The following is an 18,763-nucleotide window of genomic DNA, read 5'->3' as shown; positions in this document are numbered from 1 at the left end:
GCTTTATCCTCATCGTTTTATTATCCCATCGCAGCCATTCATGCATCTTTAATGAGTGTTGGGGAGCCATGACTTGTTACAGTACAACCGCGAGTGGCTCATGATGTCCCTGTTCGACCCCAACAATGATAGTTCATAGCATATTACTGTGAGCGGCTCTGGGCCTGTACTTCCTGTCAAGCCTTATTCCGTTGTATATTATAGCATTATTGTATACATATATATATATAAAATTAGATATTTAATCAGCGCTCAGGGAATTGAATTCATGCAGTAAAATAAGGTCATATAAAAACGGCCATATGAGTATGCGCCCAATTGTTCATAAATGAAGAATGATTGTAACACAAAGTAAATACATAGAATAATTGAGAAATTACATGGCAACTGTGAGGCACTACCAGCGTTTCCTTAACAATAAATAGATGGCACTATAGAAATAACAAGAAACTTGACCTTTCCACTATAGTAATCCATTTGAGAATGTGCAAGTTGTACTACACTTGAACCAAATAGCATATTTTTGGGGAGGAATGTATTCCTAATGGGATTGTGTGTGTCTCTCTCTCTCTCTAAATATATATATATAATTTACTTGCAGCATACATATATCATGCCAGTGAATGTTATTCGGAGCAAGTTTACTAGTCCTCATGCATTCACACATCTATTACTATTTGCCAGTGTAATGTACTATTAACTATCACTACTGAGTGTGAGGAGTGGCTATAACTTGTGAGAAATGAAATCTCATTGAAAAGGCCCTGTGAGGATTGTAAGAGTTGTTTGCCTGTGTAAAGTCATTGTTACATACAATCATTAAGAAAGCAACAATCTCGTGTAACTTTCCCTTCACTGTGGTAATAGCGTGGATTTTGGCCATTGCACCAGTAATAAATGTTCGAAAATGTGTTTAATAGCCCACTTGCTCTAAGTAATGTGATATGTTGCCACTTTTATTTTCAATGACATGGCATAAATATGTTTATGCCCTTACAGTAAAAATACATGTGGCCCAATATCACGTTATTTAAGAGAAGTGAGCTGGTTAATTCACATTTATTACAACAGTGTCAATATAAGTTAGTGTTACCGATTTAGAAAACAGTTTACAATCTCACAGAGTGCGGATTGCACCGACGACTCCGGTAAAAGTCAGAAGGCGTTTTCTCTGTTCACAGTTTCAACCCCTTACATCCTGGTTCCGGTTAAATAGCTTTTACTTATAAATACTGAATATGACACAACGGCATGCCAGAAAACCGTATGGGCTGGATGGCACTGAGTAATCTTCTATCGATCATCATTGTTGAGTGAGTGTAGGGCATTCTGATAATCTTACTGCTTCACATCTCGAGTCATATCCTCACCCCTACTCAAAATTGCAATAATGGTAGTAAACAGCATATAACTCTCTATACACATGGGTAATAACCAGGGCCACTGGAATTATGCGTCAGGGAAAGACCAAATTATGCTGCAGGGTTTATTAAATTATGTTACAGGAAAAGCCAAAATGTGCAGCATAATGTAGCACATTTGTTGTACTATTACTGCATAATTTTGTCATTTTTCATGTGAACACTGTCTGTGCAAAGGATTCACTTTTTTAGTATCACTTTACAATTTAAATACAGTAATAAGCAACTGAAAGATGGTCAACCTTTGCATAGGGCCCTCCACCAGGTGGCAACACACAGCACAACAAATTTAGTAGCGTTTGAATAGATTGAATTTGAAACACTCTTTTAAAAAAAATCTGAAGATTATGTAGCGGATGATTGATTTTGTTTTCAATCAGGAAAATACATAATTTTGGGGGAAAAACGCCACAGCAAGCAGAATCTAAGAATTCCAGTGGCCATAACAGGACTCTGCAGCGCCGGCTGTGCAAGGGTCCCCCAACTCTTCACAGCACCCATTCTGCCTGAGGACTATCACGATCTGTGACATTTGAGGGTGTCATGGGTCCCTCAAAACATTCTACAGGGGGGCATTTATTACGGTTAGAGTTGATGACATGAATGTTTAATTGCTGCCGGACAGAGACCACCAGCACAATCTTAACCAGATTAGCCGACCATAGGCTCATTTTTTTCCCCAATCCGTATGTCACGCGACGTTAGCTCCGCCCTGTCGCCGCGGTGCGTGACCCGGCGTCCTGCTTATGGTGCACCGCGCGCTGCGCGGGAACGCTCGTCTGCAAGCCCGGGTGGGAGCCGCTGTGCGGGATTTCATGCACTAATTGGGGACTTAAAGCTGTGCCCTGAACTCGTTCAATTTCCCGCTTGTTTCTGGCTCTCGGTTTAAACTCCGCCTGGCACCTGACTTTTGTGGCTTTGGAAGAAGGACCTTTTCGAAGGAGACTTTCAAGCATAGCCGCCTCTGCAACATTACTTTGCAGTTTGATTATGTTAAAATAATTATATATTTAATTGCAAGCAATTAATATATAGCAATGGTTTTAAGCAACTCTAAAATACACATACGTTCTGATACAGTTGCAGATGTTTCTTGATTAATATCTGTCTTGAAAGATCCTTGGGCAAACTAATCATTAAAATGCCGCTTCAAAATAATATTTTTGCCGAGATGGTTTTCAAATGACGCTCATTTTCGCTTTAAGTTTTAAACAAGCTTAAAAGTAAAATAAGTCAAAAAGGAGTGCGCCGGTGACCTCTAGTGGCCTACAGTAGAAACTGCTCCTGCCAGAATATTAAACAAACCAGTTTCAAACTGTGTAGAGATTACTAACGGCCCGGACTGAAATATCCGAATGACATACTGGCCCTCATTCTGACCTTGGCGGGCGGCGGAGGCCGCCCGCCAAAGTCCCGCCGTCAGGTTACCGTTCCGCGGTCGAAAGACCGCGGCGGTAATTCTGACTTTCCCGCTGGGCTGGCGGGCGGTCTCCTTCAGACCGCCAGCCAGCCCAGCGGGAAAGAGGCTTCCACGATGAAGCCGGCTCGGAATCGAGCCGGCGGAGTGGAAGCTGTGCGACGGGTGCAGTTGCACCCGTCGCGTATTTCACTGTCTGCGCAGCAGACAGTGAAATACATGTAGGGCCCCTCTTACGGGGGCCCCTGCAATGCCCATGCCAGTGGCATGGGCACTGCAGGGGCCCCCAGGGGCCCCGCGACCCCCCCTACCGCCATCCGGATCTCGGCGGTCCGACCGCCGGGATCTGGATGGCGGTAGGGGGGGTCAGAATCCCCGCGGCGGTGCAGCAAGCTGCGCCGCCGCGGAGGATTCAATGGGGCCGCGGTACACTGGCGGGACCCCGCCAGTGGTGCCGGTCCGACCGCGGCTTTACCGCCGCGGTCGGAATCCCCATTGGAGCACCGCCGGCTTGTCGGCGGTGCTCCCGCGGTCCTCCGCCCTGGCGGTCAAAGACCGCCAGGGTCAGAATGAGGGCCACTGTGCTTTAAAAAAGTGCAACAACTGACGTATTGTATCGCCTTATCCTTCTCGTCTGCCATTTGTCCATGCCCTCTCCTTTCCTTTGTAAATTCCATCGCTCTAATGTACCCTATCACAACACTGGACGACTCAAGAACGGCATAACTTGTATTCAAACAACAGGAAAAAAACTCATGAGCGAAATTAATTTTAGTGGCTAACGTACGTACCCAATTACCTACAGTCACGAGTTCATATCTTGGACCCAACACTATACCTACAGCAGTGACATTGAGAGTGGTGTCTGTCTGCTTCAAATGATAAATATACATAATGTAAAACCAAACAAAAACAAATAAAAAATGCATGGTGTACTACCAGAAATCTTAGCTTCCCTCTTGTCGCTTTCTGATTTCCGTTATCTTTTCTGACCTGGGCTCCACAGAGGTATATTCTACGTACCGTTCAGTAAGTTATAGGATCCCCCGTTATAACCAAGAAATACCCCACAAAGTGTTTTGCTGCTCCCTGCCCCTACGACGGCACTGTAGCCACCCACCCCAAAAAAAAAAAAACACCACGTTTGCTCTTCTTCTCCGTATTACATCCGCTCCATACAGCGCTTAGAAATAGCCTTGGAACGTTTGAAGAGCTGTACTAATAATAATCCAAAGCACAACCTCAGTGTTGAAGCAAAGTACAAATATATACCTATTCTTCATGGTACGTTGCATTTAGGAGTGCACTATTAATATTCAGCTTGACCTTTGTGAGAGCGAACATGCATATGGTGCAGACCAGCCATGTACTGTGAATATTAAGCAGCAAAATGGCGGACATACTGAACAGGATTTGAAGTCAATGATGACTAGGAAGTGGGCAGGGTTGTGTTCCGTGGCCTCTGCCAGCTAGCCTCATATGAGGAGGGACAACACTGCCTCTAGAAGGCTGTAATATGGTTACCACCTGTTCAGTATTTCACAGGATTGGTATGCATTTTTATTTCGAGGCCCGCAAAATGTGGGAAAATTAGAAAAAAACAGTATTTTTTGTCATTCGAAATCTTAAGTTAAAACAACAAACACAAGTAGAATCGCCTGTATGTATGTTGAATCTGTGTACTCTATTTCAGAATGTATATTAACGTTAGTAGGGGCAGATTTGCTACGTATACAAGGAAAATAGAGCATTTTACAAGCAACCTTATTCAAGTACTCGCTCCTGGCCCTTCCAGAATTTCACATTACGATCAATCGACTGGCGTCTTTCTCTAATAGAGGTGGCAACATCAATAACGCGTGAATGGGGCAGACTCCAGTAGCTGTGGGTGGAGTAAGTGAAAGGTGGCCAACATTAGGCCTGCGCCCATGGCAGAATTTACGTGTTACCAATGGCTACATAAGTGATTCCTATTTAGATCTAGTATATGTAAAAGTGTTGTCGTTAGTTTGCAACTCTGGCAGGGAGTAAGCCCATGTTGCAAACGCCACGAGAAAGTGGACTACAGTCCGGGTACTATTTGAGATTTAAAGAAGTAATCCAGGGATTGTCGCAGCAGGGTGAGTAGTGATGGGGCTATGCAGAAGCCAAGTTTGGGTAAGACAAGATTTAGGAACAAGTTGTGGCAAAGTGTTGTGCTTTGCCTTGGAAAAATACTTTTTTTTATACATATACAGCACTGTAAATGGGCAGGTACTGTCTAGTAACTGAGTACCTGTACTTCTTTAATTTGAAAGCACTGTTGTAATGTACTTAAAGAGGGAGTACCAATACTCATCAGGAGCAAACATGTACTCTAAATAGTGAGTACCTGCACTTCTATATTTCCATATAAAGCACTGTACATATACTCTTTTAGACAGATAGCCAAGGTCCAATTCTCCCTTCCTCAAAAATGCCCAGAATAATATGTTTAACAGTGGGTAATCATTAGGGGGATGGACCAGTTAACCCCAAGTCAGAGAAGAAGTTCCAAAAAAGGTCGAAAACCCACTATGAGAAATTCAGAAATATTTGTTGTGTTAAAAAAATAAGACATCAGATCCACGTTTTCGAGTTAAGTTAATTTATTGGTCCCATCCACAGTGGTTATTTCTGAGAGTACAAGGAGAAACAGCCGACACATGTTTCACCCCCTTGTGGTTTGTTCACCTGGGGCTTTTTCAAGGCTGTGAAGTAATGAAAGGTAATCAGACCAAAGTAATATTATTAACAGAAATGGTGGGTGAAATGTTAGTAAGAACCCAAGAGACATACCATCCAATGGTGCTTGAATAAAAATGTATCTAAAAGGCAGGAAACAAAATATTAAGTGGTGATCATTTCCAGGTGGTAGTCCCAGATATCAAAGTCCAAAGGTGAGAGGAACCATGAGAGGTGGTGTCAAAAAAACATGCTCATAGGTTTGTGACAAGCGTGGATGGACGGGAAGGAAAATATGAAAGATGTAGTATAGCTTTTGAAGTTACCGTTTGAACTGTTAAAAAACAAAAGTGAAGTAGGTGCTGGCACTGTAGTCCTCTTTTGCACCTCAATATTGTTTGAGTTTTGGATTGCACTCATACTTTTCACCTTTCGGACACTACACATTATGTTTGTTCGTTGAGTTGAATGACTGCCACATGGCTTACCTCTCTAAGTGTATTTGAGGTCGACACGTCTGTGTCATGGCCTGTGCACAATCAGATGTTCAGAGTGCTGCTTGGTCGTGTGGTGTTGAGTGAGATGAATAAAACATGGTGTGCTGTGCATCAGGGTGCATGGTATCCAGGACTAGTGTACTGTGCTTGCTTAACTGTCTCATCCTCTGAGGTCTTTGTTGGGGTCTGGTCACGTACATGAGAGTGTTCAAGATTAAATAAATCCTTTAAAAGCAAGATTTTCAGCTCTTTTGTAAACCTTTGAAAATTATTTTGGTTTTATAGCCATTGCACTAGGTTGGTCCAGGGTAAGATTCCCTGTGCCATTAGTGTCATTCCATTGAGTTTCTTCCTCATTAGAAGTGCTTTGATGGATCACAGCAGCATCTCTAGATCTAAGGTTTCTGATGGGTTGGTAATGGTGCGCTGGTTTCTGGGTGTAACTGAAGCTTTTAAAAATAAAAATATTTCTGACTTTATGCAAAACATTGAATTTGATTTCTTGCTCTACAGGGAACCAGCATTGGTCATTTAGGGTGGTGGTCATACAGCCTGGCATTTTGTGGCAGGAGCCCTATTTGGCTACATTGTTCTATTTTGCCGCAGTGTTAGGATGCATTTCTTGGGCAGTCTTATGTACATAGTGTTGTGGCAGTCATAGTTGCGGATGAAAGGCGGCCAAGGTTAGATCTACGGGTCAAGTTAACTTGTGGACAAACTTTCCTCCTGTCTTCTTAATGTTGGATTTGTAATGCCCTTGATATGTCTAATCCAAGGTGCTGCTGGAAGATTGAATGGTGATGGCCCTGAACTCGCTCTGATTGTGCCTTGACTACTTTACATTTTCACAATGAAGAGCCTAGGAGCATCTTCAGGAGACATACGTGGAATAGTATTTTGTGTGGAGGTTGTTTGAGTCCAGCTACTAGGAAGATGGATGTGATGAAGGGGTCGTCAAAGTTAGAGGACAGTTTGATAAGTTATTTTTCTAAGTTCCTGACCCACTCCAGGGCATATAAATTGTGAGGTGAACCCTTATACTTCATGCACATCTTGTGAGTTACAACGCCTTTATACAGAGCAACCTGTGTTCAATGAGCTGGTTACCCAGGATGTCCTGCACATTTCATGTGTTGCTGACACAGGACTCCTTTGTATTTGAAGAGCCTCTGATAAAGTAGTTCGTGTATTTGATGAGCTCCCAATATAAAACTTCCGGCATTTAATAAGAATCTAATTTAATACTTCCTGCAATTGATGAGCTCCCTATAGAGCACTTCTTGCATTTGAAGAGGACATGAAACAGTACTTCCTGAATATTATGACCTCCAGATATGCTGCTTCCTGCAGTTTATGAGCTCATGACACAGCCATTCCTGCGTCCGAAGAGGCCCAGATACAGTACTTCCAGCACTGGAAGAGGTTCTGATACAGAACTTCCTGAATATGCTTCTTCTTGCAGTTTATAAACACCTGACACAGTAATTCCTGCATTTGTTGAACTCATTAAACAGCATCCTGCATTTGATGTGTTTCCTATTTACTATTTCCAACATTTAATGAACTTCTGGCACAGTTCCTCTAGTAAGTGATGAGGACCCAGTACATTATGCAATTGACAAGATTCCTACATAGAAATTGCTACATTTGAGAAACTTCTTGGGTCCCACTCAAATCATTTTTGAATCCACATCTTCAAATTCTACTTCTGATGAAATAGATCTTAGCGGTGTCCTTTGTATATAATTCTGGTATTTAAGCAAATCTCAAGCATACCTGCTACCTCTCTCCTCTTATGTGATATTTTCATGTTCAAATTATTTTCAAATTGCGCTCTCTAGAGGCTTGAACATAGTAATATTATATGAGGATTTCAAAGTAACCAAAGTAAAATGCCAGTAATTGTCATTAAAATTAGTTGTGCATATTGTTCCTCATATATTTGCGTTTTGGATACCCTTTATTTTAATGTTTGGTAGCTCCCTGACCCAGGCACTAATATGGAGGCTGCATCGCATTCCAAATAGGACGCTCTGCTTGTTAGTGTTGAATGACATTTCACTCCCTGATTATGTATAACAACATGAACGTGTTGTGGTAGGTGAACCTCACATAGCTGTGTACCTAAAACCAGCTCTGCACAGTAACTCTAGCATGTGAAGCGTGCATTCTCTCAAAACCTGGAGGTTGGGGGCACACGAGATCCTTTAAGCAATCAAAAGGAACATAACTCAACATGAATGCCTTTTACTGGCATTGCCTCATATTCATTTACCAAAGACAAAAAACACTAATTCATAAACAATAGTAAGTACTCAATAACACAACAAATCACTTCTAAGAAATGTACAAAATATGAAAAGAAAATATGCTATTAAATAGAGCTGTGACACCTATCTTAGGTGTATGAAACAAGTATAGTTAAACTAAAATAATTTTGTTTAATGTCTGTTTAATGTAAGGGGAGGATACCCAGTGTAATAGACGCTAAAGGAGGAGTTCATTTTACATGGAGTATGAGTGATATGGTATTATTGATGGTATTCTGCAGCACACATAGAAAGAGGAAATCACCTCTTGTGATTGTTTTTGTGCAGGAAGGTTCACATTCCTGCACAAAAACAATCATCCCCTCAACGCAAGCATCCTTGCACCACAGTGCAAGGATGCCTGCATTGGAGCTAGGCAGCAATTTGTGCACCAGCGTAGGGGGGGGGGGGAAGTACAGAAATGCACTGTATCTTGTAGATACATGCACTTCTGCCCTGTCCTGGTGGTATGGGTGGCGCAGCAAGGCACTTGCTGAACCGCCCAGTGCCACAGGCCTCCTAAATGAGGCCCTAAATGTTTTAAGTTCCCAGTGTTAATTAACAGTTTATGAGAAGGGTTCAGCCTACGGCCCAGATTTACAAAAGTGTCACGCAAAGAAACACAACAGACAAAAATGCTGTGCTGCATTGTGTGACATGGAAGGAGCGAAGAGTGCCATATCTACAGAGATGTTACACTCTCGTCCTCTCTCCCTAGTGCTGACACAGGATTTTGCTGCCGAGTGTCATGCATGCACCTTTGCGCCATAGTGAAAGGGTGTGTGCATGAGTCGCGCATGGGTTTTGTACTGGAAGGGTACTCTTCCAGTACAAAATACTGTGCCCAGAACGGTTTTGAAATTTTTTCAACTTTGCATCGGTGACGTACAGTGCAGCACACATGCACAGCCAGATAAAAAAGGAGAAATGCAAACATTTCTCATTTTAATGCCTGCCTTCAAGTGGCGTTAATTTTGATGCAAAACCCTGTCCACTGTTATTAGTAGATAGAGTTTTCAAAAAGCATGGGTGGTTGCATGTGAATGCCCAAGTACCCACCCCTGGATGCTAAGTCACGCAAAGCAGAGCTCGTGCTGCTTTAGTGCAGAATACATTTTGCGCTGGAAAGTAAATAACAAAAAAAAATTGTGTTGGTTTGCATGACTTTTGTGACCCAAACCGAGCAGAAAACGTTTGTAAATCTACCCCTGAGTGCCTAAAACATACATGGAACTTGTACATTAAATTGCTTGCATTATTCCTGTCCTTCAGGTACATCCTACTGGATTTTTGCTCTTTTCTGCCTCCATTTAAAATGTGTTTGAAATGGATATTACACATTTCAAACAGGCCAATATTATTTATTTCCCTTCGCAAGCAAAGTTCATTTCCACTGGTTAAATGAGGTCTCCCTGTCTTACATAAGATGCGTCCATTTAATCTTTTTTTCACTCTCCTTGGTATTTTACCATTGTGTAGAATGGCCCAAAGTATTCAGTGGCGTATACAATGTGTATATATGCTGTCATATGATCAGAAACACCAGTCCAAATGTCCTCCATATATGGACTGCTGTAGTACACTCACCTTTAATTGCAGCATTACCTATTTTATCAATTCAGGCAACGGAAAGCCCGATTTCGGGGTTTACCCCAGAATGTCCACATCATTTCCTCATCCAATGAATCAGCGTTGGGCAAATACTCTCTTAAAATATAATGTGGGAGAAGGCAGATAATTCATCAAGTGATTTTTTTTATGGTTCTCTCATTTTTAAACACTGACAAATGTACTCGAATTTGGAGTTTAGCCCGTTATTTCTACCTATACATACCTTTTAGGACTAGCCAACTCCCTTCTTTACAAAATGCATTTCCTCGTCCCCATAGCTATTCAATTCTGCACTTGCTTTTTCACCCCAAATTATGTTAATTACACTATTTTCCATCTTTTTTTTCTTTCAACTATATTACAAACTATGTTATATTGTCCATTAAGGAGATACAATAACAATATATGTAAGAGAATAATGAAGATCATGGCATGTACAATCCTAAAAAGTTGTCTGGTAGTTCTACATATTTTATGAGTAGTTATTTGAGGGGGATTAATTTCTACTATTATAAGGTTAATTGTAATGCAAAACTGCCTTATGTAATATCTTTTCAAGCCTCAGCAACTTACATAGCTTTCTCAAAAATACCTCAATATGTGTCATTATGAAATTATGAAATAGTGCTTGTTTCCCCCTTGCTTGGTTATCTGCTTGTTATTTCTATAAAGATCCATGTGGCCTACCCATGGTACACATGGTACAAAAAACACAAAAAATGCAAAATAATCAGAAATATAGCTGGCTTTTTATCAGGGACTTAGCTGTACCATAAGCAAAGCACACAAGATCTTACTGTTCTCAAATAAAACGTTCTAACTTTCATCTCTTTCATAAGTAGTTCATTCTAATGCATTCAGAGGAAAGGATGAACATATTGCAGAGGGAGGGAAGACGCTGTAGTGGTGGCACTGCACTGATAGGGAGCCACCAGTATCTCGCTGTCTGAAATGACAACCTTGACACACTATGCTTGTCAAATGCATATGGATTTCTGGTAAACCAGTAGCTAGCTGACTCCATAAAGTTCCACCGTTCTCCCACCATCAGTCTAGCCTCCCAGTTGGCTTCTTCCTCATTGTCAACCTCCAAGAGATTGGCCAGTGTATACCCAACATGAGTGGTTCACTTCTGCTTCCTGTTAGTTGAATCCTAGACCTTACTAAGTTGCAGTTATGCAAAGCCTTTATAGAAAAATAGAGAAAGAGAAGTGGCTTGAGTAAGGCATTTGAGAAGTTCGGATGATTAAATATTTCTAAATCTCAAAAGTGGAATGTAGCTGAACTCAGGGGCGTAGCTTGGTTAGTATGATGAGGGGGGGTGTCAGCTTCATATTTCTGACATGATTTTGAATTACATTATACAGCAAGCAAGGCACACAAGAGGGGCTTAAGAGGCACTTGAAAGAGAGGGGAATGTGGTTTGGTAGGTGTACTAAGTGAGAGAAAGCACTTTATTTTGTGAAATAACCAACATTTTTTAAGTCTTTCAAACAGAGAGAGGAAGAGAGTGTGTGTACGTTCCTTGTCTGTGTTTATGTAAAAATTCCTGGTGGAATCCAACAGACACCATCGCCATACCTGACTGAAAGCACCTGCACCCAACTATTTATCACAAAGTACATTTATTGGGTGTGTAATCCCCCCCTGCTGAAGCTACACCCCTGGCAGAACTGGGGATCACTCATCAGCACATTTGTTGCTCCTAGCAACAGGTAGGTACAAAGTACTGCAAGTTGGGCTGGTTGCAGGAGAGGCACATGGATCCTTTGCTTCACAGAAATGTTGTCAAGTGCTTGGGCTCACCTTCAACCAAATAATGCTTTTTCAAAATCAGTTACTTAATTCAAAAAGACACATAGCAGTAAAATAATCTTATTCTACATGTAAAGGAAGGGATGGATGTTAAATGGAGGAGATTTGTCTGATGTACCCCAGGAGGGCAGGGATCCATGCCAGAATTTCTTGATATCAACTTCACATATAATACAGTTACATGCAATGAACCATTTTACATAATTTATTTTATCCTGGAAATCTGGTGGTGCAGTCTTCATGGATTTACTCTGAATACCCATCAAGTAGAGTTTTGGATTCTGTATCAGATGCATCATTCCAATTCACAACAGCTGGTTTGGTCAACTGAATTATTGCATTCATAGCTTTAGGTTTCAGGGTTGAATTTGGGTAATTCCTTTGAAAAAGAGGTAGTAAAAGTATGTAGTTTGCCAGTGTTTGCTTCTGTAAAAGCTGTTGATGATCACTTTACCAGACTGGAAATGGCAGGAAAGGCTTATTATTGGGGAAAAAAGTTTCTCTGTGGAGGGGAAAAAAGTTATATGTATGAAAGGAGATTTCCTTCACTTTTACATATGATGACTATTCCTTTTGGCCACAAATATGCATGTGTAAATCTAACGTATAGGAATACACCAGAAATTGTATATCATAGAAGAGTACACCGGGAATCCTCTGTGAAATGTGGCACAGTTAGACATTTGATCTAAATGCATGCGTAAACCCTCAGAGGCAAATTTACAATTTTAAGACAATGGGCTTTGTGATCAGGCCCATTAGGTTTGCGATCTTATTCCCAACTTCTGCAAATTAAAAAGATGACATATTTTTCTGCTACTCTGAGCTGTCATTTTGTGGCAACATGGAAGATCAAGAGTTAGAAAGATCAGATGTATAACAGACTGACTTCTCTTGTCAATGGACTTTTAGTAATTGTTTTGCAAGTAATATAGAATTTTGAAGTCAGATTCGCAGCAGTTTGGTAAAAGATATGTTCAGATTTTGGGTTTAGATGAACTGCATTGCTGATATTAGAGCCACTTCCATCTGCTGATTGATTTAAATCATTTTCTAACACAAAGTACCCTTGTTTATGTTTAAGTATACTTTTGAGGATATCTGATTAACTTTCATGGTATCAATATGGAGAGAAATTTGACTGGATTGTAGTTGTGAGCTATTAATGATAATGGGGAGGGGAAGACACCAAGTTGGGTCGGTGTCAGTCTTGGATGGAGAACCCAGCTGTATAAGTATAACTTATTTTGCAATTTGGATATCCTCCATGATTCTTGCTCTCTTTTGTTCCTTGTAAACAAACCAGACTATTACTACTTCTTCTTCTGCTACTATAATTGGTACGACTACTACTACTACTGCCACAACTACTATTAATAATAGTTATAGCTACACCATATAGTGAGGTATCAGCATTGTTCTAACAATCGCGCTTTTATCATGACCCACATCAGAGGAACTTAATTTATCATCACCAAAAATATGAATGTCTTAGATGGCCCTTCTTGGATAATGAGTTTGTTAACTGAGGGAATGTGGTACAGAAGGCATAAGTCAGCATACTCATAGCTACAGTGATCTAGTGTAGTTATTGCTTCAGAAATATCAGACCACTAAAAATTAATATAGATATGCTACTTTAGGACTTGTTTATCATAGTTCATGCCTCATTACACAATAATATAATCCCTGATTGGTGAATTATCTTGTACAGTAACAAGACCAGTGAGCGCTCTTCTGGACATTTACATTGGAGTATTCTCACCTAATCTACTGGGGTTGTTTTATAAAATTATTTTGTATTCTGACATTATAAATTGAAATTCCAATTGTTAATGGCAACCTGCTTACTCAGCATTCAGGGTATAGATTACAAACCATGTCATGCAAGGGATAATGGTGCAAAAAACTAAAATCATGTTATTTCTCACAAGGATTTAGGAATATTTTTAATTTGATATTCTAGATGGTCAAAAAAGAGCATCACAATATATTTGGTTTTGTATTTTTACATGGGTATTAATATCACTTTAAAGTTCTAGTACACATATTTTATATTTATTGAAACAATTGGTAGTAATTTGTGCAAGTTAGTGGTTTGGTTGCAGATATTTATGTTTTACTTAAATAGTAACATTTAATGCAAGATTGATTAACTGAGACGTCCGTTTGGCAAGTAGATCACACAAAACATTTTGACAAGTGCTAATCCATCTTTTTGATGATAAGTAAGACAGTGCTTAGGGGGAAAAATAGGTACCACAATTTCGAAAGCAGATTTGCAAGGTTTTCTGTGCTGCGTTGTTGCATTGTGTTGTTATATTGTACTGTGGTTGTTATGATGCATTCTGATTTGACTGTTTTGTTATGCAGTGCCCTGTTATGTTCCTAGTTTGTGTTGAAATATTCCTTTATGTTATGCCATTGTGCTGCATTGTGTTGTTTACTTTTTAGATGTCAGCAAATGCTGCAGCATTACCAGTAAATGCAGCACACTCCTTAAAGTTCCAGCGACAACCAATCTTTTGCCACTGTCTAAGGTGGTAAAATACCACTTCTGAAGCACTTTGCCTGACACCAGTCAAAACAAATTGTGGCAGAGACCTGTCTTACATTTGAAAGCTCAATGTTCTCTGCATGTGATACAGCTCTCAGTGCATCAGGAGCAGTGACTCTGTATAAGGACCATATCCTATGCTGGCTCCAAACACTTTCTCAAGGCATATATCATACTCTTGTGTTGAAAATTGTAATACATTCTTGTGTACTTTGTGTGTGATTCATAACATGTGAAATATGTGTGAATGCATGTACCCACCTGGGATCTACATCTGCATAATGTACTATCTCATTCATACTCAACATACACAATGTTGTGAACTTAGTAGGAACAATGGGCTCAATGGCATGACCAGGAAACGGCAAAGAAAATGAGGTGAACAACAATTTGTTTAGAAATTGCGCAAAGCGTGAAATGTGTGCCAGTATTACCAGTTTTAACATGGTGCAAAACAAAAAGCAAACTTTCACTAATTTTCCAACCCTATGCATGTGTACTGTATGCATTGCATACTGTGCACACATTCATGGTTTATGGAAGGAGGCGTAAGCCATTAATATCAGCGAATAACAAGCACTATTCATGTAATATACTTGTGTAGAATACAAATATTTGTCAGTCAGCCAATCACTCATAAAATATAACAATGCCTAGGCATTGTTCTATATATGTAATCAATTACTAATGTCTTGTGATCATTAACATCTTACTTGCACTGGCATATTTAAACTTTTAGATCATTCTTATGATTTTATTTTGGTCCATGCTGACATAGGTCACAGCTGTTTGTGGCTATGTTATGTGTTGGGAAATGTTTCAGCAGATGCGCACCCTGGCTTTTTGTGCCCAAGGTCTAAGTTTGCAATACCATTCCCAGTAAACAGGCTACAGACATGTTCTAGGTTCAGTGGGCAGTCTGTAATAGGAGAGCTCAATCTTTGGCTCACTATTCCAAAAAGGCAGGATTTAGAATACATTTTTCAGTGACTGGACAATCCTAAAATATCTTCATTTTTTAAGCTGCAGGAAGTTAAAAAAATATTTTTTGAAAATGAAAACTCATCAGAAAGATGTTCAGGGGCATTTTAAGCACACATTGACCATCTGTGGTTCATGGATCAACCCTACAAATGCTTACATTCAGCTCATCAATTTAAGGATTAGAGATTATCACTATTGTGTTTGTTGTCCACTTTTGGCCAACTAGTCTATCATAAAAAAGAGTGTCAGCCCCCAGACTTTAGCTTTTGTCCATGTTTCTGACAGTATTCTGAAAAACATAGACCGAGGTGTCATGGAGTTAATGTCTGTCTTTTGGGGGAGCAGTCTGACAAGCACAGATTGCTGTCAGGGTCTCTATTTAGTGGAGTGACATGTAAAATAGGGACTTTAATTACTAAAGGCAATGGTCTGCTTGGTAGACCAGTCCAACAATGATGTATGATAGCCACTTGAGTGCACTGTGGTGTTTGCTGGATCGGTACTACAATAAAGGAACTGAAACACAAGAAAAATCAATGTCAGAAAAAGAAAGGATACAATACAATCTCAGCACTAATGTTAGGGTTCCCACAACAAAACATTAAAGGAAAGGAAATGTTCATAGCATCTCTGATGAAATAACATTAAGCAAACTCAAGGTGACAATTTATAAAATCAACAATAACATCATTTTTATTTTTGTGGACAATAAAGGAGAAACAGAGGCAGTGTTTCATAAATATGTTTGTTGAAATGTTGTGAACATGGAGAGAAGCCTCTCACTTTGTGTTTGATAGGCTTGGCTGGACTATTAAGGGATGTGGCCTAACAAACCATAATTTCTATATTGAAAACGAAATTAAAGAAACTGAATTTCACATTTAAAGAAAGAGCATCAAACTTTTTCTACTGGTGTCAATGGACCCTGCACTGATAGGTATGTTAGGTCAGATATGTGTAAACATGCATCACTATAGAAGAAAGAAAATAAATGGCAAAAGAAAAATAATATGCAATGATGTCTTCTATGTGTATATCAACTCAAATAACACAAATAAATACACAAAATAGTTCTACTATTAATGATAAGTTTTCTGTTGAGGTATAATACTCAATAAAGTAAGGTATACAGTGTAACATACAGAAGACCTTTCATATACACCAATAACAATGAAAAACATAGAACCAAAAAATGAACTCCCCCCTCCATGTACTAAATGCAAACGTGAGCTGACAAAACTATTTAGAATTACATTAGAGCTAGTAAACCCTTTACGGTCTAATATCATACAACTGACATATATTTAAAATGTATATACTTTTAAATTGTAAACATATAAAACAGGAAATAAGAAAACAGGAGACTTTGACTTACAGAAGCCCAGCAACTGAAGTATTTAACTGACAGCAGTAATTCAACAAAGATAGCCTAAAATCCTTTCACAAGAACCAAATTCGTATGGATGGTAGTCATAGAAAAAAGAGTTCTGGAACAAAAGGTAGTGAAGAACATCAGAATATAAGTGTAATTATGATTACTACAGGCACTGAGAGCACTAATATCACTATTAGAATTATTATGCTACCACTAATATCATCACTATAGCTAGATCTTTTAGTACTAAAGCTATTGTGACCCTAAAAGTAACGGTGCTGAATTTGCTGGTGCTTCTACTGCAACAGCTAAACGATATCACTTTTACTATTGACACACCTCAGCTTTATTAGTATTTGTGTTACTAGTGTTACAATTTTGAATACTACTTGTAAAACTACTAGTACTACTAGTATATATCTTTATCTCATTGAATATACTATTTGTATTAGATTTCTATTTGTTCTTGAATGATTTTTCATGGTTTCCAAATTTGAATTGCAAATAATGTGAATAAGGAGATTCAAAAGCAAATGACAGGTGGGTAAGACCATAATTTAACATACTTCATTATTATAATAGTAATCTTACTCTGCAAATAAGAAGACACATTCAATCCAGGGGTTATTGTAAACAATGATATGTGAGGCAGGACAAAGGGAAGTGCATTGAGGATCACATGTCATACTGATATCCCCGTTTTTTAAAATTAATCTTTCATTTGTATGAACTAGACAGTGGCATGTTTTGTCGAAGATACATAATTGTTGAATTTTTGATGCAGGTTGTAATGAGAATGATACAGACTTGGACAGAGACCAGTCCTACCCTCCCTCCCAAAAGACGAAGCGCATGCGGACGTCATTCAAGCACCATCAGCTCCGCACCATGAAGTCTTACTTTGCCATCAATCACAATCCTGATGCAAAGGATTTGAAACAGCTCGCCCAAAAAACAGGATTAACAAAGAGGGTTCTACAGGTGAGCAACATTTAGCCTTTCCTATCACATATTAATTAATAATATACTCTGGGGCTCCACAATTCTAATTGGTGTTACATAGTGCAGCCCTCGTAGCTTGATATACTAAATGCCATCTAGTATGAATGCATGTATTTATTGCATGGTAATACTTCATAGACTTACAGTAGAACATAGCTGCCAAGTACAAAAGTTTACTGAGGGGCATAAATACATTAAATTGCACTTAAATAAATAGTGCACATTTAATTTTGAGAGAGATTAAAGAAAATATATGGCCCAGCTTAATTTTATTTTCACTTGGGAGACTGTCTTCATTTAGATATACATTTGGGGGAGTTAGTGTTAGTGAAATGATTTTCATCAGTTATCATTTGGCACATGTAAACAGAAGTATAATTGTTAATATGTAACTTAATCTATGTCTGTAATACTGCATTCAGTCATGCACTCATGGCAGATTATATATGTATATGTGACAAGTGAATTACCCATTTGAAGCATGAAATGTAACGGTGCCTACATGCCATGAAGATGTATAGACTAAGACATGTTGATTAGCCTTAGATTAACTCTTTGGAAAATATAGTCTTCTAATAAATAATTTTATAAAGAGGACTGGCTAACATCACTCTCTATGAGATCAAGTGACTCTGTACCACATTCTGGCCTTTCAACCAAAAGCACTTTACATTCTCTGTCTAGTAGCATTTCCATTTTCATCATTCTAGTAGCAGGCCTACAAGTCCCAGCATGTAAACCGCTGTGGGCTGAAAAGCCAGGCCGGGATGTAGTTTGCACATCTGAAACTAGGACATTTGGCAGCTATGACTTCTTAGAAGTGTTAAAGATGGTGGCCATCTTAAAAGTGTAGTAGTTATTCCTCAGTAGCAACTGTGAGAAATCTAAATTGAAAAATGAAAGACTTGCAGATTTCATGTCTTAACAGATAACTCATTTGCCAAAGTTTCTAACAAAAGATGTAAGAGGGCATTTGAGTAAAATATTTTATTGGGTGATGCTAGTGCTTGTTGATTAGCTGCAGTGCCCTCCAAATAGATTCAAAGGAATAATCTCACTTTTGTCAAGATGG

General features: G+C 39.3%; 1 protein-coding gene across 5 annotated transcripts in view; it reads left to right on the top strand.

Moving 5' to 3' along the window:
• The window catches only part of LHX9 (LIM homeobox 9), a 64,965-nt gene that overhangs the window by 38,046 nt on the left and 8,156 nt on the right, over positions 1-18,763 (top strand). For all 5 annotated transcript variants that reach the window (XM_069232121.1, XM_069232122.1, XM_069232120.1 and 2 more), the window contains one exon: positions 17,474-17,670. In XM_069232121.1, coding sequence (XP_069088222.1) covers positions 17,474-17,670 — 197 coding nt within the window. The remainder of the gene's footprint in view (positions 1-17,473; positions 17,671-18,763) is intronic.

Source organism: Pleurodeles waltl, chromosome 4_2 (assembly GCF_031143425.1).
Source record: "Pleurodeles waltl isolate 20211129_DDA chromosome 4_2, aPleWal1.hap1.20221129, whole genome shotgun sequence".
Classification (NCBI taxonomy): domain Eukaryota; kingdom Metazoa; phylum Chordata; class Amphibia; order Caudata; family Salamandridae; genus Pleurodeles; species Pleurodeles waltl.
This window is presented reverse-complemented; position numbering and strand designations above follow the sequence as displayed.